Source organism: Micropterus dolomieu, linkage group LG09 (assembly GCF_021292245.1).
Source record: "Micropterus dolomieu isolate WLL.071019.BEF.003 ecotype Adirondacks linkage group LG09, ASM2129224v1, whole genome shotgun sequence".
Lineage (NCBI taxonomy): Eukaryota > Metazoa > Chordata > Actinopteri > Centrarchiformes > Centrarchidae > Micropterus > Micropterus dolomieu.
Window position 1 is genome coordinate 16,121,888 of NC_060158.1, and position 21,879 is coordinate 16,143,766.

Genomic DNA, 21,879 nt, shown 5'->3' on the forward strand with positions numbered 1-21,879 from the left:
GGTCATGCCACTTTAGATTAAGAAGCTCTGAGAAGCGGTCAAATGGTGTGGCGTGTTACCACTCCAACAGTTTCATTTCTTTCCTAACACCCTCAGCCATGCACTGATGCGCGGGAAAGGTGTAATACATCTTCAGCAGATTTGTTATTTCTGACTTCCATCATATGTGTTGTCAAACGGGGACTGTTGCAGGGCTTCAGACTGAAATGGGAGAAAAGTCAGGAATAGAAAAAAGAACAAAAAAGGTTGTGCAAGTACACAGTACATGCAGGATCTTGAGCCAAAGCTCATGAAAGGTCGCTGAAGGTGATGGCGAAATTATACCGGCCTCTTTCATACTGCATTCTGGTGCTTTATCATCCTTACCTCATTTCAAGCGAAACTGGAAGTACATCTTAGATAATGTTCCTCTGAATCGTGTTGCATCATTATCAGGTCTGTCCACAATGCTACACTTCATCGCTCTTGGTGTAGACTAGTTATAGATGCGCACTTTTATATTGAACTTACCTAGACTCCAAGAGAACTACATTTTGAATCTAAGATTATCTGTACTGCCAAAGAAATCAAAATGGAAACAACTTTTTTTGAACAAGCTCTGTGAAGCTGTATTTAGGAACAGTGCTGCTTTGGACTAAATGCTAACTCCAGTACATGTTCACAATGACAATGTTAATATGCAGATGATTAGCAGGCATGTTTTCCTAATTAGCACTAATCGCTAAAAAGTACAGATGACCGGAATGTGATTAATTCTGCAGGTATTTAGTTAAGACAAGTGTTTTTGACCAGATTATGGCTCTTGATAAATAAATATACGAATGGTCCAGGATGAAATCATTAATGCTTGCATACAGAGTGACTTCTGGGTCCCATCTACCTAAACACTATAATACAGGCTTATGTTCCTTCTCAGCCTCTGCGCTCTTCCAAGAAACACTGTCTGGCTCTGCCATCAACTCAAGGCAATCTCAGTCCTGGTGGTTCTCATTTGTGACACCACGATGGTGGAAGAAGCACATGCCATCGGAGCAGAAGTGTCCCTCTCTAACTTCAAGTAGCTCTTGAAAACGCATCTCTTCTGAGAACACTTCCTCTTCTAACACCTCTAAACCTTAACCTCTAACATGCACTTCCTGTGCTCTTCTTCTATCTCCTCATTTGTTCACTCATTTTGCTACCCCTAGGCATTTATACGATGGATGCCATATGCGTTAATAGCTCTTACTTGTATCTATCGTTGCTTGTAGATCTCTTATTTTACTGATGTTTGTATGTTGTTCCTCAAATGTAAGTAGCTTTGTATAAAAGTGTCTGCCAAATTTAAATGATAAAAAGTCAGGGGAACACTTTAGTTATGATTCCTCCTGAGGGGGACATCCATCCAATAGAAATTTCCCTCAGAACCCCAAATGTCAACATCATGTTAGTGCTACAGGGAAAGTGTCTGACACTGCTAGTGTCATGTTGGTTCCATCTTCGAAGAAGTTTGATTTGAACCCTGTGACCCAGGTTAAATTTTACTAATCAGGGAAACCATTCAATCTGGATTACATAGGCTTGGAAATCACACAGTGTGATCCTGTACGGCTCTAAGAAAGCTCAGCTCTTAATTAACCTGATAGTCTTAAGGAATCCTTTCCAAAGGCCTCCATGCTAATCTGTGAGTCCACTATGGCCAGTGAGGCCATTCAGTCTGTTTAAACTAGTTGAATGGATAAGAAAGAGATGTTTCTTTCTGCTGAGACACGTCCTGTATCATATCTACTGCACTGGATGACTTTGCAGTACGTTTGAAACCCACCCCTGTGCATACCCAGCTCAGTGCTGGTGCCAAACTCAGGTTAATCCGCTCTGTCATAGTTTGTGTCTCTGTCTGTCTCCCTTCCTCATAGAGATGAACCGAGTTTTTCTTTACAGCCTGTCAAACATGCTCACACACCTTTAGCATCTCTCAAAGTCTCTCACTCACACAGCCATACCATTTCCAGGACAGGTGTTTTCACGCAGAGGCTGCTGCAGAGTCTATCATTTTTGGGGCATACTGAGCACATTCCCCTTGCCTGTGGGATACAGTGGTGAGAAAATAGCTCATAACCGAGAGCGAGTCTAGGCAGGCCACAAGCCACTACAAACGTAATGGAGACATTATGGTCCCACCAGGGGATGGAGAGGGAGCAAATGACTGCACAGCTTCAGTTCATTCAAGGACAGACAGGTGGTCAAAACAGTAAAAAATCCGCAGATGTTGGCCCCCTCACAGTCCTCCTCACTGTGTACCACATTCAGCCACTAAACCCAGTCGGAGGGAGGTTTGCTTATTCTTCTTACTTATGTACTTAGGTAGCTATACACAGTTATTTACAAAAAATATATAATATTTAATATAATGTAATAATAAACAACTAACAGAATGAATGAATTGAAACAATGATAATAAAACAGCTAAATAAAATTGTGTACAATAAAGATAACAAATCAAAGTAAAACAACTAAAAGGTGAATCAACTAAAATAAGGAAATCAATTGACCCCAAACATCAAGTCTCAAAGGATGTTTTTTTTCTTCCTGTTTGAATTTCGCTTTATTTAAAGTAATTCAGAGCATCAAACAGCATGCTTTATTATCAGCACGGTTAAGACAAAGGCACAACATTTTTTCCTAACAGCACTGAAGTTCTCCTCTGGAGATGAGGAGCGGATATTAAAGGTGCGGTGATGGAAATAACGCGCACTTCCGCTTTAAAAGCGAAGCTGTGTGGAGCTGGAGAGTGTCGCTGTGGCGATGCCGAGGCACTGAGCTGCCTTCAGTTCACCGCCGGGCGGGATCTCTGCTGCACAGTGCGCAGCGTATGCGCCCCCCGCCAGCACACTGGACTAGTTTATCACACATATGATCGAGGATTTGGATTTTAACTCTTATTGTTTCCTATGTGACAACCGGTGGACAAGACTTTACGCAGGGAAATAGCAGGTGAGTCTACGTGGCTACACCTGAGGAATAACTCCTCGCTGAATTTGAAACCAGTTTGTATTCTCCTTCCAATCCCACTTGTTGATGGGGCACTAACAGGTTATACCCGCAGTCACACCACGGATGTACTCCGTATGCGTAATTTGGATAAAACCTGAGCGACGGCAGAGCGAAGGAAGTTTTGACCTGTGAGGTTTTGTGGCAGTTGTCGGTGATGTTTGGCGACCGGTAACAGCTATCGGCATCAGATCGTATTACACAGGCTGCTAACAGCGGCATGGGGAACCAGATGGACAAGCTGTCACATTTAAGTTATGCAGAAGTTCCTACAGTGGACCCGAACGGCGTGGACACGGAGGACGGTCCACGGATCGGAGTCTCTTATATATTTTCTAACGACGACGACGAGCTGGAGGATGGCTGTGCGGTCGATAGTACAGACAGAGACCCGAATCAGGAAGAGAAACAGTACGACCAGCATGACGAGGTGGAGTGCGCCGTCTATAACAGAGATGAATGCATTTACGAGAAGAGCGCCAAGTCTGCCAACCTGGAGGTTTACTCCCCTGAGAATCTACTAAACAAATGTAAAGCAGGTGACTTGGTGGAGTTTGTGGCTACCGGTCAGTACCCGCACTGGGCTGTTTACGTGGGGGACTTCCAGGTGGTGCACCTGCACAGAGCCGAGGTGAAAAACAGCTTCTTGACAGATGCGAGTCAAGGCAGGAGGTGCAGGATTGTGAACGACTTTTACAAATTCAAGGCTCTGGGTCCAGACATGGTGGTGCAGAACGCGATGGAACAAGTGGGTTTAAAGGACCGGGAGCTGAGCTGGAGAAACTCCGAGTGCTTTGCAGCCTGGTGCATGTTCGGCAAGAGGGAGTTCAAAATGGGTGGGGAGATACGGATAGGCAAACAGCCCTACAGGTTGAAAATATTCATGTCCGACAAACACTCGCACGTGTTGGAGTTTCAGAGTTTGGAGGACATGGTCATGGAGAAGAGGAGGAACGATCATCTGGGCAGGACAGCCGTGTTGCAGGAGCTGGCCACTCATTTCAGCCGCGTGGAGGAGATAAAAAGTGAGCCAGACGCCGACTGATGCTCTTCAGAACAATTGCTTTGCAAGTAGAGTAGCCTTTACAGAACATAAACTGTTACACCCTGCTTTAATCTATAGCAAGCCTCCACAACCTAACTTTAGTTTTAATTGGAGAATTTTCCACTTGGACATTTCAGTTATGGTCCATGTTTTCACGTGTATTATTGCCTTAAAGCACCAATCCTCAACATCCTCCAATGCTTAATGGCCTTAGCAATTATGAATTCAATTATCTGAGAGGAATTGAATTGATAGGCTTGTTTGTAGCCCCAGCAGCAGAGCCACACAGAATGTATAGTTTTATAAAAGCTTCCCCCATCTGTCTCAAGCTGTCATGATTCTGTAAGTAGAGTGTGTGTTTCTCTATCCATAGTGTGTCCTGTTACTTGATCTTTGTGTGATTTAACTTCCTCAGCTCACCCAGACAGCAGAGTGTCAGAGCTGCTCGCAGAAGAGCTTTCTGCCTTTAAGGGTAATTCTTACGCCAACATATCTGAAGAAAATGTTGGGGAGCTGATCTGTGTTACACTGATCAAAGTCTGTCGTAATTGTACCCAAAGGTAAAGTAAACCATCCTGTCTCTTTTTGAAATGAATCTTCTGTCATAATGTTTTTCTTTTATGCACAAGAATTAGAAAGCAGACACATCATTTTCTGTGATCAACTAACACTGTGTTTAAAATGCTCGTCCTGTCATCTTCATGTGAAGTGTTTCTTACAAATGAATGTAATTTAAAAGGTTAATTGCTGTTATGGGGCCTGCTGCAGAAGACACATTTTCTTAATTGTAGTCAAAACAGAGAAAATTTGATATTTTCCTCTACAGACAACTTTATGAACCGGTGAGTTCATAGTTTGATGGGTGTTTTTAACATGTTATTATCCAATAATAGTAGTCTATGTGGTGTTTTTCACAAACACAAGTTACCACAGATAGGGTAAAACAAATAGCTTACATGTTCTGTACTTCTCAGTCAATTCGCTTACTTTCTTAGAGCAGTTTTACATCAGAAAGTTCCTATAACCTTGAAGTAAGTGGTTTATTTTTTACTTGTTCCGACTATTAAAGAAACAAACCACTTTCACCAGCTTACTTTCTGGACTGCCACGAGGCTGCAGAAATCAATGTATAAGGGTTATAGAGAGCTATCTTGGGTTTTAATCCTGATCTCACAAAGTTGACTCTCTTTTAATTGAGATATCAACACTGTAACCTGTGCTACAGGGCGAACACCTGTGTCTTTATCAGTCAACTCTAACAAAAAAATAGAGCACCTAATTCTACCATAGAGCTGAAACATTTGGTCGACTACTCAGTTGACGGGTGGAAACATAATCGACGACTATCCTGATAATCGCTAATTGTTTTAGCCATTTTAAAGCAAACATTTTGACAAACAGCTGGTCCCAGCTTCTCCCATCTGAGGATTTCTAACAAATGGATGTACTAATGAGATATTGCTATTGATCGATAATGAAAGTCGGCTAATCAAAAAGTGCAGCCCTGCATATTTCCACTGTTGTGGGGTGAAAGGTTGTGATGATTCCAGGGGCCAACAGCTGGAGAGGACTCATACAAATTGCATTCAAATTATAAAGGGGACCTAAAGCAGTATTCCTCCAGAGACCCAGAATTCTTAGTTACGATAGACAGGATGCAGTTTTGGACAAAATGAGTGACTGCATTCAATTCAAAGTGACCAGTAATAAAGGGAAATATAGCCTGCTGAATTAACACAGGGAGTGTTTGGATGGAAACGTTTTACAGAATGACAGAAATACGTCTCTGAGATTGTTTCTATCATTACTAGACCACCTGCTACCTTTTGGCATTTGGCATCTACTGACCATAATATCACTAGACTAAGTTTGTTGTTGCCTATAAATTCCACTTCATGATTTTTGTAGGATTCCTGGCAGCATGTTGTTTTCACTACAGCCCTGAAGAACATGAGGGAACATTGTTAAACAGAGTGCGTTTACAGCCTCAGTGTGCTGAACCAGCATTGCATCAGTGGAAATAATGCTCATTGTGCCCTGATGATGGCAGTGATAAGCTTATGCAGTTGTAGTGGTGTAAGTACAAAGTATCTGCGGTTTTCTACTAGGTATTCTTTCGAAGCCTCAGAAAATGTTACTTTTAATTTTATTTTGAGAGAACTGACGTGTTACTCTCAAGGCTAACTATGATTTCCAACTCAGAGCTTCTACAAAACATAAAAGTTTAATAGCCACAGGAGGAGAATGTCGACATTCGACAAGTGTGGTGTAGTGAATATCACATATCTTTTTCCACTTCTTTTCTGCCTCAGCAATTTCTCAAAACAATGGTCACAGTTTTTACGACTGAATTGTTGCACTGAATTGTTTCATGTAGCAACGAAATGAGGATTCAGGAAAGCTACAGCTGAAAACCTGCAGCTGTCTGACCTACAGTTTCAAATAAGACAGTCTGTCAAATCTATAAATATTGTTTCTTAACAACCACATGAAACAATCTGACTAAATATGGTATGCTACATACAGTATGGTAGACACAGTATCTGATTGCTTTAGCCCCCATGTGCTGCATTTCCCAGCAGTTGCTTTGATGTTCCTTGAAGCACTGTAATCAAATTAGGACATGGTAAACCCTCTTTAGGGTCTTGTCAAGTTCAGCCTTTCTCAAGTCTGTCAGACAATTTTATATTGAACCAAGACATCAGTGCAGCGTGCAGATGCTGCGAAGGTGTTTAATCTTCTTGTGCGTAAATGCAGAAACATCCAGTCTGTGAGGTGCAGTGCAGATAGTTAAGCTAGATCTTGCAGGTGCTGGTTCTTGAGATGTTTGGATTAATTTGAACTTAATGAGCAATTAACTTTAGAGTGTCGGTAGGCGAGGTTGGTGCCTGGTTCCTGTCTGTGTGGAGTTTGTTTCCTCAGCTCGTTTTCAAGCTTCCTGATACATCACTGCAGGGTTGCCGAACCTTTTGGCTTGTGACCCCTTAAAATGAAGCGATGTCATGCGACCCCTCGTTCACAGGTTTATGTCCTCAGCAAAAACATGAGCTGTGAGCAGTTATCTTTCTCAGGCTGTTTAATTTAAAGGCCCGAAGAGGTGAAAGTGTCCAGGATTTGACAAGAAAAAGGCACCGCTTACAATAAGGTACAAATTTTGAGTACTTACCATGAAACGAATGAGGAACTAACTGCTAGTGAACCATTAGTTAATGAGTAACTCCTAATCACATTTTATGGAGTAGCTAATGATTACTTAATTAAGAAACTGATCGGGAAAGACTTCATTATTGATTCATCATTAAAAAGCACTTCTCTAGGACTATGTAATAGATAATGATCAGTTGCAAACTGAGATATCCTGCATTAATGAATCATTATGTAAAGATTTATTCATGAAAACCTATCTATCAATCATACTGACTACTTCCTTCAGGTTCCTGATTAACTGAAACTACTGATGAAGGGCACAAGACTCATTAATGACTCATTAATTACTAATTACTTAAACAATGGTAATTGTTTTTGTCCACCCCAAGTTAAGTGATACACAATACTGAGTAGTTACTATATAGTCCCTTATTTCTTCATCATTATCTTATGATTACCTAACATTGACTAATAAATCTTATTTTCATACAGACCATTCCTCTAATTTGGGAGAGTGTACTATGCTACAGCTCGTACAGTGAAGCAGCAGTGATCCAGCAATAAGTGTCTTCCAGGCCATCCCTCTTGATGGGATGTGAAAGCTCGGACACAGTAGAGGCAACACAATTATAATCTGCTGTCAGCGCTCGCCTACAGGTACCGCATCTTGCTGCTGCTGTGTAGGTTTTGTTTCCATAGGATGTGGATGCATTGATGAGATTCGTTGTATTGTGAGAGAGCGAGAAGTTGAAATTCATGTCCCACTGTGGATAAAACAGAACATGTGCTGTGCATGTGAGAAGTATACAGTGGATATGTAAGCAGCATTTTAACAAGCCTTGTTTTCATAATTTTACACTCGCAGTCAGGAAAAATTTACTTCCCATCTATTCACTGTCTTCACACATCGATTGCACAAGCAGATAAGTGAAGGCACATTAACTTAATTTACTGCCAAAAACAGAAGTTTAAAAAGCCAGTTTGAGAGGCTCATCTTGAGGTGGTCCTTTTCTCATTCACACCACACAGGGGTGATTTAACTTCGGAAAAAGGAAATGCTCAAACTTTCTAACAAAAGGCTTTTAGGACACACTGTTAGCCAAATCATAATACTTGCTTTTTGTGTTATGTATCATAATACATAAGCCCCAAAAGGGCCTAAAGACTCTATATATTGTCAGTTCTTTGTTGTTGATTTAGTTAATGTGCATTATGGTGAGGGAAGACTATGTGCTGTTTTTTCATTGGTAAGAGAAAGCCTTAAACATGGCCCGACTTTATATATGAATCACACTGTTTTCCGTCAGAATATCTCCCTTAAAGGAATAAGTAGACATACGCTTGTTTACTGTCTTGCCAAAATGAGTTGGAGATCGATACCAATCTCATCTTGTGTGCATATTATTGTATGCTAAATAAGAAGCTCAGCCAGCAGCTGAGGAGCTTGGCCAGAAACCATAACTGACTGCAGTTTCCATTGGTTGTCTGACAGCAGCTCGCGACCAAGATGGTGAATTGTTGCTTTAATACTTCAGTTTTTGTGTGGATAAAATAAACGAGGTATAAGTTGTTGCTTAGTGAGACAGTAAGTGGGTTTTATTACCTTTGCACAGATGTTTCTCTCTATTTCCAGTCTTTATGCTAAGCTAAGCTAAACAGCTGCTGGCTTTGGCTTCATATCGTACAGACATGAGAATGGTATTAATCTTCTCATCTAATGTATTTCCCAAAATGCTGAATTATTCCTCTAAAGATCAAGAACAAATGTCAATAGGGCCAAAACATAATAAAGTTACACTATCGTTCTTTGTTACCATAAAATGAAAGATACGTCACAACAACCCTATAACTACATCCCAATAAATTTCAGTTTAATTTAGCCGTAAAAATATGATGGACGATAGAAAAATTTGTTTATTGAACCAGTGCAGCATGTAAAAAGAGACACATTCTTGCATAAATAGAAGTGAAAACTCCCATACTTCCATTAAAAACCAACAAAAAAGTACGAGAAAACACCCAAATTAGGGCATAACATGGAGGCCCATCCTGGGTTTCTTTCCTAACAAGTAAACAAGTGTGTATAAGCTATTAAAAAGTTTAAACTGCATCACACACTCCAAAACTTGCAAACATTTTACTATTCAAGTCCTGCTCTCTTCATGGCATGACCTGTCTGGACAAACAGAGAGGATGTTGGGAAAAGTTATGTGATCACACCTGCCATGCTGGGAGTGAGTAATAGTCGCCCACAACAACAACCTCTCTTTGTGTCATGCCAGGAAAGCTCCCCAGTGCCTCGAGGACAATTATTAAAGTGATGTCATATTTGTCCTGGTAGATTGATGCAAAACACTTTGAAAGGAGGAATGACTAAACTGTTTTGTATTTGCATTAGCTAAAAAGAAATCCCTGAAATGCAATGCAGCAAAACCAAAGGATTAATCACTGACATGGCGAATAATGAGAAATTTGTGAGGCGGTCATTCTGAAATGAATCCAGTGTACATTTTAGAGCAAGACTATGTAACCTTTGTTTAAGAGCAGCCGCTGCAATTACAGGATAAAAGTGACTAAACCAAAGTATTTAACCAACCAAACAAAAGCACAAACGGAGAAGAGTTCTCAACAATCTGACTCAGTCCATAAAACTGCAATATCTATCTAAAATTTTGCTAATATTAGCCACTGTTAGCCAAAGTAAGCTAGTAGTATTACCAGACCAAGTAAGACCATAGCAGTTAAACTCCTTTTCATTTGTAAGAAGAGGATTGCGTAAATTCTTACTTCAGATGTTACATCGTCCTGCTTTAAAGCTGAATTGTAAGAGAGGAAAATGTCTATAAACACGTCCAATTTATTTATCTTTTCCATGCGTTGTGTGCCATGCATTGTTGTTGATCTATGGTGTCTCTAGCCATCAAGTTTAGGATCCATTAAAGAGCTTGCAATAAGCCGGCTGTAGCCTCTGATATATTTACAACACTTTCTTAGATTTGATTTGTTTTCCTCTAAACTTTTCCATTTCCCATTACGGGGAAGGCTGCTCAAGTATTTTGCTCAAAACGTTGCCTGAAGCTGTAGTCTTTCATTTGAGGTCCACAGTTGAGGGCCACAGTGGAGTGGCTTGAAATGCCGAAGAGGCAGGTGGCTTCATTGTCTGGCCGGGTTTTGTTTATCTCTGCTGTTGTCCTGGTCTTTCCCATGGCTGCGCTCGCTGGCAGTGGTTCTTTGAACTGGTCCTTTTGAGATGACAGGGCTTTGTGTTTGCCAGGGTGCACCCAAGTCACATTAATTGAGTTATATTTAATGATCCCTATTGTCTTCAAGGTCATTTGCATCATATAAGTAAACACAAATGATTAAAGTCATGTTCAGATAAAGCGCGTGGCAAACGGGTGTGTTATAGGTCTACGCCTTTGACTAACACGTATCACATGTCATGTATCACAGCAATTATATTCAGTCATGTTATGAAATGCTTAGAAAATCACTTTGCTGTATGACGTGTGGCTGTGAAATCAAATTTACATACTGTAACCCAACACTTAAGGCCTTTTCTCTTTGGTATTAACACACCATTAAGCTGCTAAATTGGAGGACAGAGCGTGTGAGTTAAGGACGCGGTAGCCCAACAATTTCTTCTTATCACTCCCTTATCTGTTTACACAGCTGTATATGTTGGGAGAGATACGCTTTGAAAGGGCAGATCGCCAAAACAAATTACACAAACTCTTTAGTATGAATGAATCTCATTATTTTTTTCATCACATTTGTGTATTTTACAAGGACACCAGACTTTTCCCTCCATCAATTCAATTAGCAGCTCCTATCTGAGCATCTGGATGGTCATATCATTTAATTTGGCAATAATTTCCTATTTATGGTTTAATAACTTGCAGTTGTTTCAAGTTATTGACTACAGATGATTTACCTTAGTTTTAATTATCCTTGTTTGCAGAGTCCTCCATTCACTCAAAGTTTCTCTTGTGTTCTGTCCAGCCATGTGTAAACTTGTAACGGACTAAGATCAGTTGGTCAATCGTCTGCTAACATGTAAGTTTGAGCACATCCTGTGTGTGCTTCAAGTCTAAACTGAAACATTTATATGCTGCTGGTGCTGAATAACACATAAGATGAATCAGAGCTCTGAGTCATTAACCGATGTTTTGCATAAATTCCAGACTGTGATGTGAAGGTGCATTGTGCTTGGTGTTTCTGTCCTCCTTAAACATAAAGATCTCTGAGATCAGAATAGAGTGGACCAAATATATTTATCACTGTTTAAATTAAATGAAGTAAATATAAATATGCAATATGTCAGTGTGTCTGCCAAATCTTGGAGACACATTACAGCTGAATTATCCTGCTCTGGCTGCATCCCTACATTTACATCCTCATTATGTGGCATCCTCTGCACAGACTGTGTTGGTTTGAGTCCCTCCTGGCCGCAGTTGCTCCGCTGTCTAAAATAATAAGTCTTCAGAGGCCTTTTAAAGGAAAGAAAAGCTTACAAGAAAGGGTAACGAGCAGGAAGGAGGTACTCCAAAATCGATTTGCATTCTGCCTCTCCTCCTTGTGCAGCCACAATTTGACGTTAACAAATAAATTAACAGCAACTTTCACGAGGCTGCCTGAGTAATTACTTGTTCAAAGTGCGATGCTCTTGAAAGCACAGAAAATTGGATTGCACCACATTGCCAATTTTCATATTAGTTATGAATGCATGTGAGACTTTATGCACGCTGACAGTTATTTTCAAACAAAAGGTAATTTTCAGAGTTCACTTGAGTGTAACAAATCTTTCGAGTTACATCAGCTGGCTTTGGGCCATTTGCAAAAGTGATGATGGTTGTCTGTCTACACTGATCAAACTGTTGATATAAGGCAAAGTGCACTCTCATAACAGCATAACAGGGAAATTGTTCCTCTAAAAATCTGGCCATCTTGTTTTTTTCATTACCCAAATATTACTGCTCTTCAGACGTTTTGTTTTATTGGATTAGAAGTGCACATGATGCAAATAGGCCATAATGGTGTATTCTCCTGAGCCCCCCCTGAAACGGAGCATATTGGTCATATAATTTTAATGGCGGATGGAGTGTAGAAGACCGGTAGATTGTCGAGTGACAGGCCCTCTCTACCGGGCTGCTGCAGGCAGCTGAGGGCACGCTCTAACTGGCACATGCCATCTGTCTGGAGATCTGGGGACCAAGGTGTTGCTCCAAATGCGTGCCACTGTCGTCTTCATTGTGAAATCATAACAGGGCAGCAATCGATCACTCTCGGAAGCTGATCTCGGGTTGTTTTCATTTCTCACTTCAGCGGTTGAGGTCAGAGTTCAGGGAAGCTGAGATGATCCCAGACCAAGGACTGAAGGTATATAGAAAGAGGAGAATTTGAATTTCAGACCCCTGGTGACTTAATCAGCTTCCGGAGCTAGCAGTCTGGTCTCTCTCAACAGAGTTAAGGGCTTTGCCTTACCTGTCTTTTCAGAGAGGCCATTTGTTAGTGTCAGTATGCTGAGCTCCTTCTGCTAATGATTCCACAGGTGGTCGATGTGCTGTCACTAACACCTTTGCCAAAAGAGAGAATTGACTGCTCTGTTGGTACATAATGCTGCAGAGTTTTGACTGCATGGAGGTCAGCCAGTATGTTAGATGACATATCAGTATAAATGAAATTTTACTCTCTCCTATTTAAACCCCTTGGTTCAGTCTTCCTTGATCTGGTCACGTCTGGGGAGCGCATTAGGCCAAATGAGCATCCACGTACTAGTTGCTTGTCATTTGCATAAATGTGTGGCTTCCAGATGCCAGGAGTGTGGCAAGAAGGGATAACAGCTGGCTGGGTCACCTCTCCGGCACGTGTGAGTGAACTCTGACCTCCGCTGTGGCTCCAATTCTGTGTCTCTGTCTCTGAAATTTAATTTATTCCAAGCCCTTACTTTAAAGCAGCTATAAGCATTAATTTTATAATAACAAAGAATCAAATTACCAAGATAGGAGTAATGTGAAAGCTGTCGCTTGATAAACCCACAGAGAGGTATCACCCGACTCTGCTGGTGAACATAGTGGAGGATTTAGCAGCTAAAGAGCCAGATCAGTCCTTCTGGAGTTTTTAGAGACAAAGACGTATGTTCATCAGGTGGCCAGAAACACGACTCCAAATAAATGCTATTTTTGCCCTGTGACTGCTCGATGTGCATAGGCAACCATATGCTACTTAAGTTTGACATATCAAATGGTGATAAAACAACAGTGTGGTGTTCACAGCATGGTTCCTCTGCTCCCAAGTGGCCACAAAAAATCACTTAATGCAGCTTTAAATCTCTTTAAAACATCACCGGAAGAAATGAGAGGGGTGAACCTCATTCTTTTCTAATCCAAGCTGTGTTAAGAGACAAGGTAGAGGATAAATTGACACAGACACTGTTTCAGACTCGTGCCTCTGGTGTTCACCATGTGGTCCAGCTCCTGCACTGCAGTTGCTCTCAGGCAGGTGCAGAGCCCTCTTCAAGACCTAACCTTGAAACACAATACTCACCCAAAGCTGGTATGATGGAGAAAATGAGTCTGACAAACAGGCAAGAGAAAATATCAATATCTGCAGGTATCTGCATCACTGAAACAATAATGTCTGTGATGAAAGGAAAGTACGAACTAAAACTCAAATGTAGAGGTATTCAAAGAAAGTCAAGTAATGTGACATTCAGAATCAAATATTAGTGAGGCATTGTCTGTGTGTCACATATTCAGTCAATTCGAGCCAGACAATTAGAAGCTTTTATTGGATGTTCATTTTTTTACGTGTTCCTGTGAACATCAGGGGACAAAATCTGAAAAGGAATAGGCAGCATGATTATAATATGTAAGTCAAATATCGACTATTTGAAAAGGTTCTGTGTTTGCTGCACAACCTGTGTCAGCAGTGAATTTCTGATGAGTATTATAAAACAGTGGTAAAATAAGAAGCAAAGCGGTGTAAATCACATTGTAATCTCTGCAGTCGTCCTCTGGAAAGTGAACAAACCCAAAGAACCTTGGTAACCCAGAAAATCAACTGTAATTCACTTTGCTACTTAAAAGCGGTGAGCTACATTCACTCAGTATTTGTATTCACAGTGTGTGTAAAGCCGAGAATAATGAGCTCACACTCATGAGGTGCATTTTCATCACTCTGCCTGGTGGGTCAGCCAAAGCAGAGGAAATTCCAGTGCTTCAAGAGGCTTGATTACAATAATAACAACAGTGCAGAAAGCAAAGGATCAAGTCACTTGCGTGGGGAGTTTAATGCTCGAGAGCCTTATTCTGATTAACACAAAGGTGTTTTAGCAGCATGTAATATCCCGGGAATGTTAATAACAGCGTGAAGAGTCACGCAGTGCCGCGATTTGAACAACAAAAGTGTGCTCCAATTACACTGCCAAGTGCACATACTGTAGTTCACATGACTTTATTTAGATGTTACTGACTTCACTGTGTTTGACACTGACTGACATTAAAGCTGGAGTGTAGGACTTTAACATATTAATGAATGTTCATTCCAATTCCAGTTCAAACCCTTGCCAAAGGAGTTCACACAATGCAGAATAAGCCTATCACTGCCTGGTAAATCTCTCTGTATATTGCAGTATACCGGAGACATTCCTGCACTGGTGCACCGGTAGTGATTGAACACACAGTGTATTTTGTTTATTATGGTTGTATAGTTTGTTAATATGCTTTGGCAACGTTGTGTTGTATGCAGTCATACCAATAAAGGCACTTGAACTGAAATGAATGGAGATGAGTCAACTCTCTCTCTACATGGCTCTGGAGCAACTGTAGTGGCGGAGTAGGCTAAAGCAACTAGGAGTCTGAAAACCTAAAAAGCGTCCTAGAAAAGTTTCTAATGCTCCACAATAACAAGAAACTCTGTGTTCAGAGGAAGGGATTACAATAAAACAAACACAGCACAGTGACTGCTTTTGGACAGGTTGGTATTAAAATATTTGCAGTAGGCTATGTAGCTATTACATTTCCTCTACCTAAATAAAGGATTATTATCTTGGAACTGTGAAAATTTGTCTGTACTTTTGTAATTATTTCTGAACATGGTTTTGGTCATTGCATGAAGGGGAGACAAAAGTTCCGCACTGCAGGTTTAATGTTGATATTAAACTGATATACTGAGGCTTGTTTGCTGTGAAGGAGTGTAAAAGTTAAACGTTTATACAGCTCTTCATATTCACTCTCCATCTCATGGAAGCACATTAGTTTCCGTTAGAGCTATTATAGTCTACTTCATCAAAAAACACAAGGGAGCTTACAAGGTTACAGAGTAAGATGCTCAGCCATCTACATTATTTGAGAGAAAAAGGAAATGTCCTGTTATTGCTTTCTGGTTTTATTCCTACAATTTGGTTCAGTTTTATTTTGTTTTGATAAGTGCTACCATATAAATAAACATCATAATTGCATTATTATTGTGCTCCCGCAGACATATCTACCACGAGTCGTCACATTCAGTGCCTCTTATCATACTCTTATCATAGGAAGCTGCATTCATGGCTCACAGCTCAGTAACAGTGTGGCCGAGCTCTCAGGCTTGGCAGGAGGCTGGATGTGAACCATATCATTAGGTGGAAAATGTTACTGTGGGTATGTACGTTCGCAAGGGTCGTGCAGAACGATGCCATCAAGGTAACTTACCTGTCCTTGTCTGCCCGAGGCTTGTACTGTACACGATGCAATCTGAGAATAAGCCTTGCATCCTCCATACCCGCACCTCAACCCATCAACCTCCCCCTTCAACAGCAGGCATATGTGTCAACCGAGAGAAGGTCCTCATGTTTGCTGAGGTCAAAGTCATCTGTCAAACCGTCGAGACGGCTGGCTGGCTCTGCAGAGGTAATTGGTACCATTGCTGACTTCTAGGAGATGCTGGACAAAAATCTTGCCATGTGTCAGGGAAGTTCGTTCGAGGAGCACAGGCTCCTGCTCCATTGACGGCTGGCTTTGCTGAGAATCGCACACTGAACGTGGCAGCACATGAAAGAGACACTCAGCTACGGTCAGACATGGCAAATATAAAAGGCTGTTTACAATATTGGCTCCTTATGACATAACCACTACATACACTACAAGAAGCTTTTACCTGCCACCCGAGTGCCCATCAGAGCAGGCAACAGATCCAGTGTAAATGGTGTGTATAATTATGAGGGTTTAAAGGACGGCCAGGCTTGGAGTTTTATTGCTGTTAACAATGGATATGCATCACAGGAGGAGGTTTGAAAAGTGACATATTTGTGTCTTATCTCCCCTGGAGATGTTTTAGCTACAGGCCAGGGAAAACGTCCAATCACATTTCAAGGCCAATTCTATGGTTGCCAGGATACAAACCTTCATATAAGGAGTAGTTTCAGTCGGGCTTTTTGAAAAGAAGCCAAGTAGTGAGAGTCAGGAAGCTAGTTTATCATCTTCCTTCTAATTCTCTTGTTTTAACTCCAGCAAGGAGGTTACGTTTCCTGTCCCTTGTGTCTGCTTCCTCATCAGTTAGCAGGATATATAAAAACTAATTAACAGATTTGAAACCTCGGGTTGTTTGCCAAGGTAAAATTGATCAGTGTTTTATAAAGCTACAGTGTGGCCATTTAAAAAGCCTGTTGCCTTTTTTTCTTGCTTTGAAGGGGAAGTGTGCCAATTTCACACATCAAAGACAGCTGTGAAAGAGGTCTTGGGGAGTTCTAGCAAATGTGAAAAAATTTGTATAATGCCTTTTGTAGCTGTGGGAAATCTTATAAATTGCCACAAGTGATGTCACTTTGATGTAATTTAAGCAATGTCAACATCAAGCAAATCGATCAAGTGGAGACGCATTGCTTTGTTCTATTTGTTTTGGTTTTATACTCTCAACTTTATTGTTTTGTTCACTCTCACCACTGCAGGCAGCTGCTTTGGGCAAAAAAAAAAAAGCTCTGATAAAGTGACCTGCCCACCAAACTAAAAACAGACAAAGTTAGCAACCAGCTGGTGAACATAGCAGAGCATTTTGGCCCTAAAAATCCAGATATTACCTTCAGAACAAACAGAACAAAAAGAGTGAATATTGGATTTATCTGGTGGCTTGCCATACTTGTGCAATAGTTTAGTCTACAACTGCTTCGAAACACTGTTTACACTTTAATAATAACCCAACCTGTATAGCTCACTTTTCCAGCTGGACCTCTGTTTAGTCATAAAAATTACTCACACTGGTGTTTGCTCAGTGGTAAAATTGCCTAAAGTTGAACGGGATAACTCACATTCCTGTCTCCCCTGTAAAGCTCTGCTGAAGTGAATGCAAGTTGTCTTATCAAGCGCGAGAGACTAACCTACAAGATTCAAGATTGGAAAGTTTTGTTATTGTGGAAGCACAACAAAACTGCTAGTACGTCAACAATAGCATCAACCTAAAATGGTGCAGTGTGTTGATAAAATATCAGCAATAAAAAGTACAGAATGTAAGCAGTATGAGTATGGTGTATTGAGGTGTTGAATTACATATTGGTGTAGAAATACTGCACATAATAAGCGGCTTGAAGTGACATGTAAGTAAATAAATATTACATGTGCTCCAATGATGGTAGTACATCAGTCTTATCATGCCGAGGAGAGTTTAATTGTGCCACTGAAATGGGGAAAAGCTTTTTTTCGGTCTATTTGTGTATGATTGGATGGAGCTGAAGCGCCTTCTCGATGGGAGGAGGTTAAACAGATGGTGTCCAGGGTGTGTAATGTCTTTTTATGATGTTCTTAACCCTCGTCACACAGTGAATGTTGACTCAATGCCAACAATGTCCTTTGCTGTTTTCCCAACACACTATAGGGCTTTTTTGTCAGCATCACCAGGCTGTCATACAGTTTGTTAGGAAGCTCTCTGTTGTGCACCTGTAAAAGTTAACAATAAGCTATTTGGGGCCCTCCTTAGCTTCCTCAGAAAATGAAGACGTTGTTGTGCCTTACCCGCCACTGCTGAGGTGTGTTCAGCCCAGGAGAGGTCCTCTGTAGTGGTGACTTCCCGGGAGCCTGAATCTGGGGACTCACCACAGTCTCTGTGTTGATTTGGACAGGACTGTGTGTGACTAAAAGTCCCATAATCCATGATATTTTCCTTGTGGCTTCATTGTTGTCTGATATGAGCCCAATGACTGTGGTATCATTCAGAAACAATAGTTTTTGAATAGTGGAAAGTTGTGTCTTTCCAGGTGGGTGAGTGCTGCTTTGACAGCCACACAGATGGAGTCCTCAATTGTCAACTGTCCGGAAGGCAAACTGGTGTTGGTCTGGATCAACTGGGACAGTGTCTCTTATGTGGCTGAGTACCAGTCATTCAAAGCATTTTAAAATGCTGGCAGGTAGTTATTGGGACATGTTACAATAGGTTTTGTATTTTATTGTAAGCTCCTGCTAACTTTTTTAGCATCTGAAACAGTAGCCTGTTACATTAGTTTCCACACTCTGCTTTCCTTTCAGTCTGACCAATATCAATGTGTCATGTAACCCTGCACATAATGCATACCCCTGTGGTTATTCCACTTTTCTTTGCTATTAATTGCTCTCTTCAAAATCTGTCTTTTGTTTTGACTTTACTTGACATATACTGTATGTGATGACAGAGAACACAAAAAAAGCAAACATGACATATCAGCTTGGTCAGTACCCTGCAGAGATGTTCCTCTGCTCTTGACAGATGCACAACAAGCCAAGAATCTCTTGACTTTGGTGTGATTGAAGGTCTGTCCCGGCTCTTTTGATTCTGCTCAGCAGGCAGGTGCTGGACTGCAAGATGAGAATGGGGCTCAGCGGCCCTAAGCAGCTGCTTATGATGGCTCAGAGAGTTGCAACCTTCAGACAAATGCAGGCAATGGTGGGCTTGTGGGATGTGGACGCCTGGAGGTGGAATGCCTGGCTGGACAGCACTTCAATAGACACCTGCAGCTCTCTCTACATGCCATCTTTTTTGGTTCAGTGGAGAGTGATTGCAAGGGAGAGAGAATGGCAGGGATGGGGAGGTGGGGGAAAAGGGGAGTAATGAAGGTCAGATACACAGGGGATGTAGGGAGCAGCCAGAAAGGTGGACAAAAAAGATCCAAAGAAAGGTTAAACAATCTAAAAACACACAGAGGATAGGACAGGAGTTGAGATTTGAGGCTGCAGTAACACTTAAGTCAAGCCAATACAATTTATTCTCACAAATGCTCACAATTACTAAACACAAAGTACAGTTAAGGCTGATGGGAATAGTATCAGTTTGGTCATAAACTGATTGGATAATATTTTACAAACATTTTTTACCTGATGATGGTGCTAGATTAAAGGTCAGATCAAAGTTTTTAGAATTCCTCCCCTCGGGACATGAAAGTCTGTACCAAATGTCACGGCAATACATCCTGTCCACATTCAATAAAACCAAAAATGTCAACTTTCATAATGTTGGAAAAAAAATTTGGGCCATTAAGCATTTGACTTCCTCAAGATGACCTAAAAGAGACTGAATATAATGTACTTAACTCATTTTGAGCTGAACAGATCCCAGTGAACGCATATATAATGCAAATAAAACGTGCCTAAAATGTAACATTGTGGTGCAATTTATACAAGTAGCAGAAGAGGATAAAAATGATAGATTACAGTTTTTCTCAATTGCTAAGATGCAATGGTCAAAACTGAAGCCACTTTTTCAAAACTCTTCACACAGTCTGCATTACCAACATGCATCCTGGCCAAATAGTTACAGTTTTTCCTCGATTGTTTACACACATTTTCTGAAAGAAAATGTCATATTCTCAGAACTCTACACACAAATCAAAAAACACACAATGGGCAAAACCCCTCAATTCTCCTGCAAAATAAAACTTTACATTCAAAACAATGTTATTTCTTCTCAAAATGGTATTTTGTTTTCAAATGACACACAAATCATCTTATGAACAGACATTCATAAGAACCAGTTGAACACTGATGTGCTCAATGTAAAACACTATGATGAATGGAAAACACTTCTTCTCCATTCATCATAATGACTTAGGCCTTTTTTTTGTTCAGTGTTACACTTACTACAGACAGTACATACATAAGTGTGTTGTAAAATATTCGAGAATATTGTTTTTATACTCAGAACACACAAATACACGGTAACAAATATATTTTATTTGTCCCACAAAAACAATGTACACCCCATTCCCAACCAACACAAAGTTGCACATACAACAACAACAGAAGAGTTTACTGTACACAGTTACAGTAAAAAAAAAAAAAAACCTCTAAGAACAAACTATGCTGCATCCTCTCTTCTGTTGCGGTCTGGCCACAGCACCTCATCCACATCACAAACAATGTTTTCCCTGGCCAAGCAGCGGGGGAAATATCGCCTAGCATGGCGATTCCAGCCATGAAAAGCATCAGCTGTTATATCTCCACATGCATCCTCAATAGGATTGAGGAATGGAGAATATGGAGGGAGATAAACAACTAAAAAGCATGGGTGGGCAGTGAACCAGTTACGAACCAGAGCAGCCCTGTGGAAACTGACGTTGTCCCAAATGACAACGTACCTGAGCTGCTCTGGGCCATATACCTGATCTGGTGGAATGAGTGTGTTGTGTAGGGTGTCCAGGAATGTGATCAGATGGGCGGTGTTGTAGGGGCCAAGAGTAGCATGGTGATGGATGACGCCGTGGTGGGTAATCGCTGCACACATTGTGATGTTCCCTCCGCACTGGCCAGGGACTTCAACAGTGGCACGCTGGCCGATGACATTCCTTCCCCTCTTTTGTCTTTTTGTGAGGTTGAACCCAACCTCATCAATGAAGATGAACTGGTGCTCCACTGCAGTCACCTCTAGGTCAAGGACTCTCTGAAACACACATGACAATATCAGAAATAGACATAGAGTGGTCACTATTGTGAAGCACAATCATTATGATTACAATATTGAAATATGTATTATTTACTGTATACAGTGTTGAGTGTATGCATCAATTGTGGGACTCACTTGCATATAGTTATATTGCAATTCTTTGACTCTTTCTGAATTGCGTTCAAATGGCACCCTGTAGACCTGCTTCATCCTGAGATGATTTCTGCGCAAGACACGGTCCAGTGTTGATAAGCTTACCCTATCAATATTTTGAAATATGTCATTGTTTTCTATTATTTTTCTTTGTATTTGCTGTAATGTTATGGCATTGTTTTCAAGGACCATGTTTAGGACTTCAGTTTCCTGTTCAGGAGACAGAAGACGTTCCCGACCACCTTGTGTTGGTAATCTTTCAGTTCTGCCAAACAAATAGTAAAATACTGTAAATACAAAAGTAGGTATACATTTCCTAAATACTTGAAACATACTTTACATTATTTTTACAGTCCTACAGAATAGTCCACAGGCAATACTGTACTACTGTACTCATTGAGTAATGTTGGCATCCATTGCTCCATTGAAGAGCTCACCTGTTGCCCTTTTATGCTAAAGCTCTGATTGCTAATTGGAAAACTGTGTGATGGGTGTTTGCCCTTGTGATGAGTCAGTGTGCATATTTGAATGGCAGTGTGTTCCTTGTGAAAACAAAATATTTTCTGCATGAAACTTGTGCCAAAAGCAGAGAATTGTGTGTAGTGTTTTGAAAAAAGTGTGTT

General features: G+C 40.8%; 1 protein-coding gene and 1 long non-coding RNA gene across 2 annotated transcripts; one reads left to right on the forward strand and one right to left on the reverse strand.

Moving 5' to 3' along the window:
* The first annotated feature begins 2,754 nt into the window (after nucleotides 1-2,754).
* Nucleotides 2,755-4,670, forward strand: lratd2a (LRAT domain containing 2a). The gene is made up of 2 exons (XM_046058607.1): nucleotides 2,755-4,055; nucleotides 4,491-4,670. Exons 1-2 carry the CDS (start codon nucleotides 3,251-3,253, stop codon nucleotides 4,637-4,639), a joined length of 954 nt encoding a protein of 317 aa, XP_045914563.1. The 5' UTR covers nucleotides 2,755-3,250; the 3' UTR covers nucleotides 4,640-4,670.
* A 9,323-nt stretch (nucleotides 4,671-13,993) lies between these two features.
* LOC123976681 lies at nucleotides 13,994-16,485 on the reverse strand. Its single transcript, XR_006826411.1, has 3 exons — nucleotides 16,361-16,485; nucleotides 15,916-16,238; nucleotides 13,994-14,060 (listed from the first exon to the last, which is right to left on the reverse strand). It is a non-coding gene; the product is annotated as an uncharacterized LOC123976681 (long non-coding RNA).
* Nucleotides 16,486-21,879: the final 5,394 nt, after the last annotated feature.

Bases quoted from the DNA above. Each gene is read 5' to 3' on its own strand.
- lratd2a (XM_046058607.1), top strand. From the start codon at position 3,251: ATGGGGAACCAGATGGACAAGCTGTCACATTTAAGTTATGCAGAAGTT. The intron at 4,056-4,490 runs GTGAGCCAGACG...TAACTTCCTCAG, and splicing joins CCGCGTGGAGGAGATAAAAA to CTCACCCAGACAGCAGAGTG.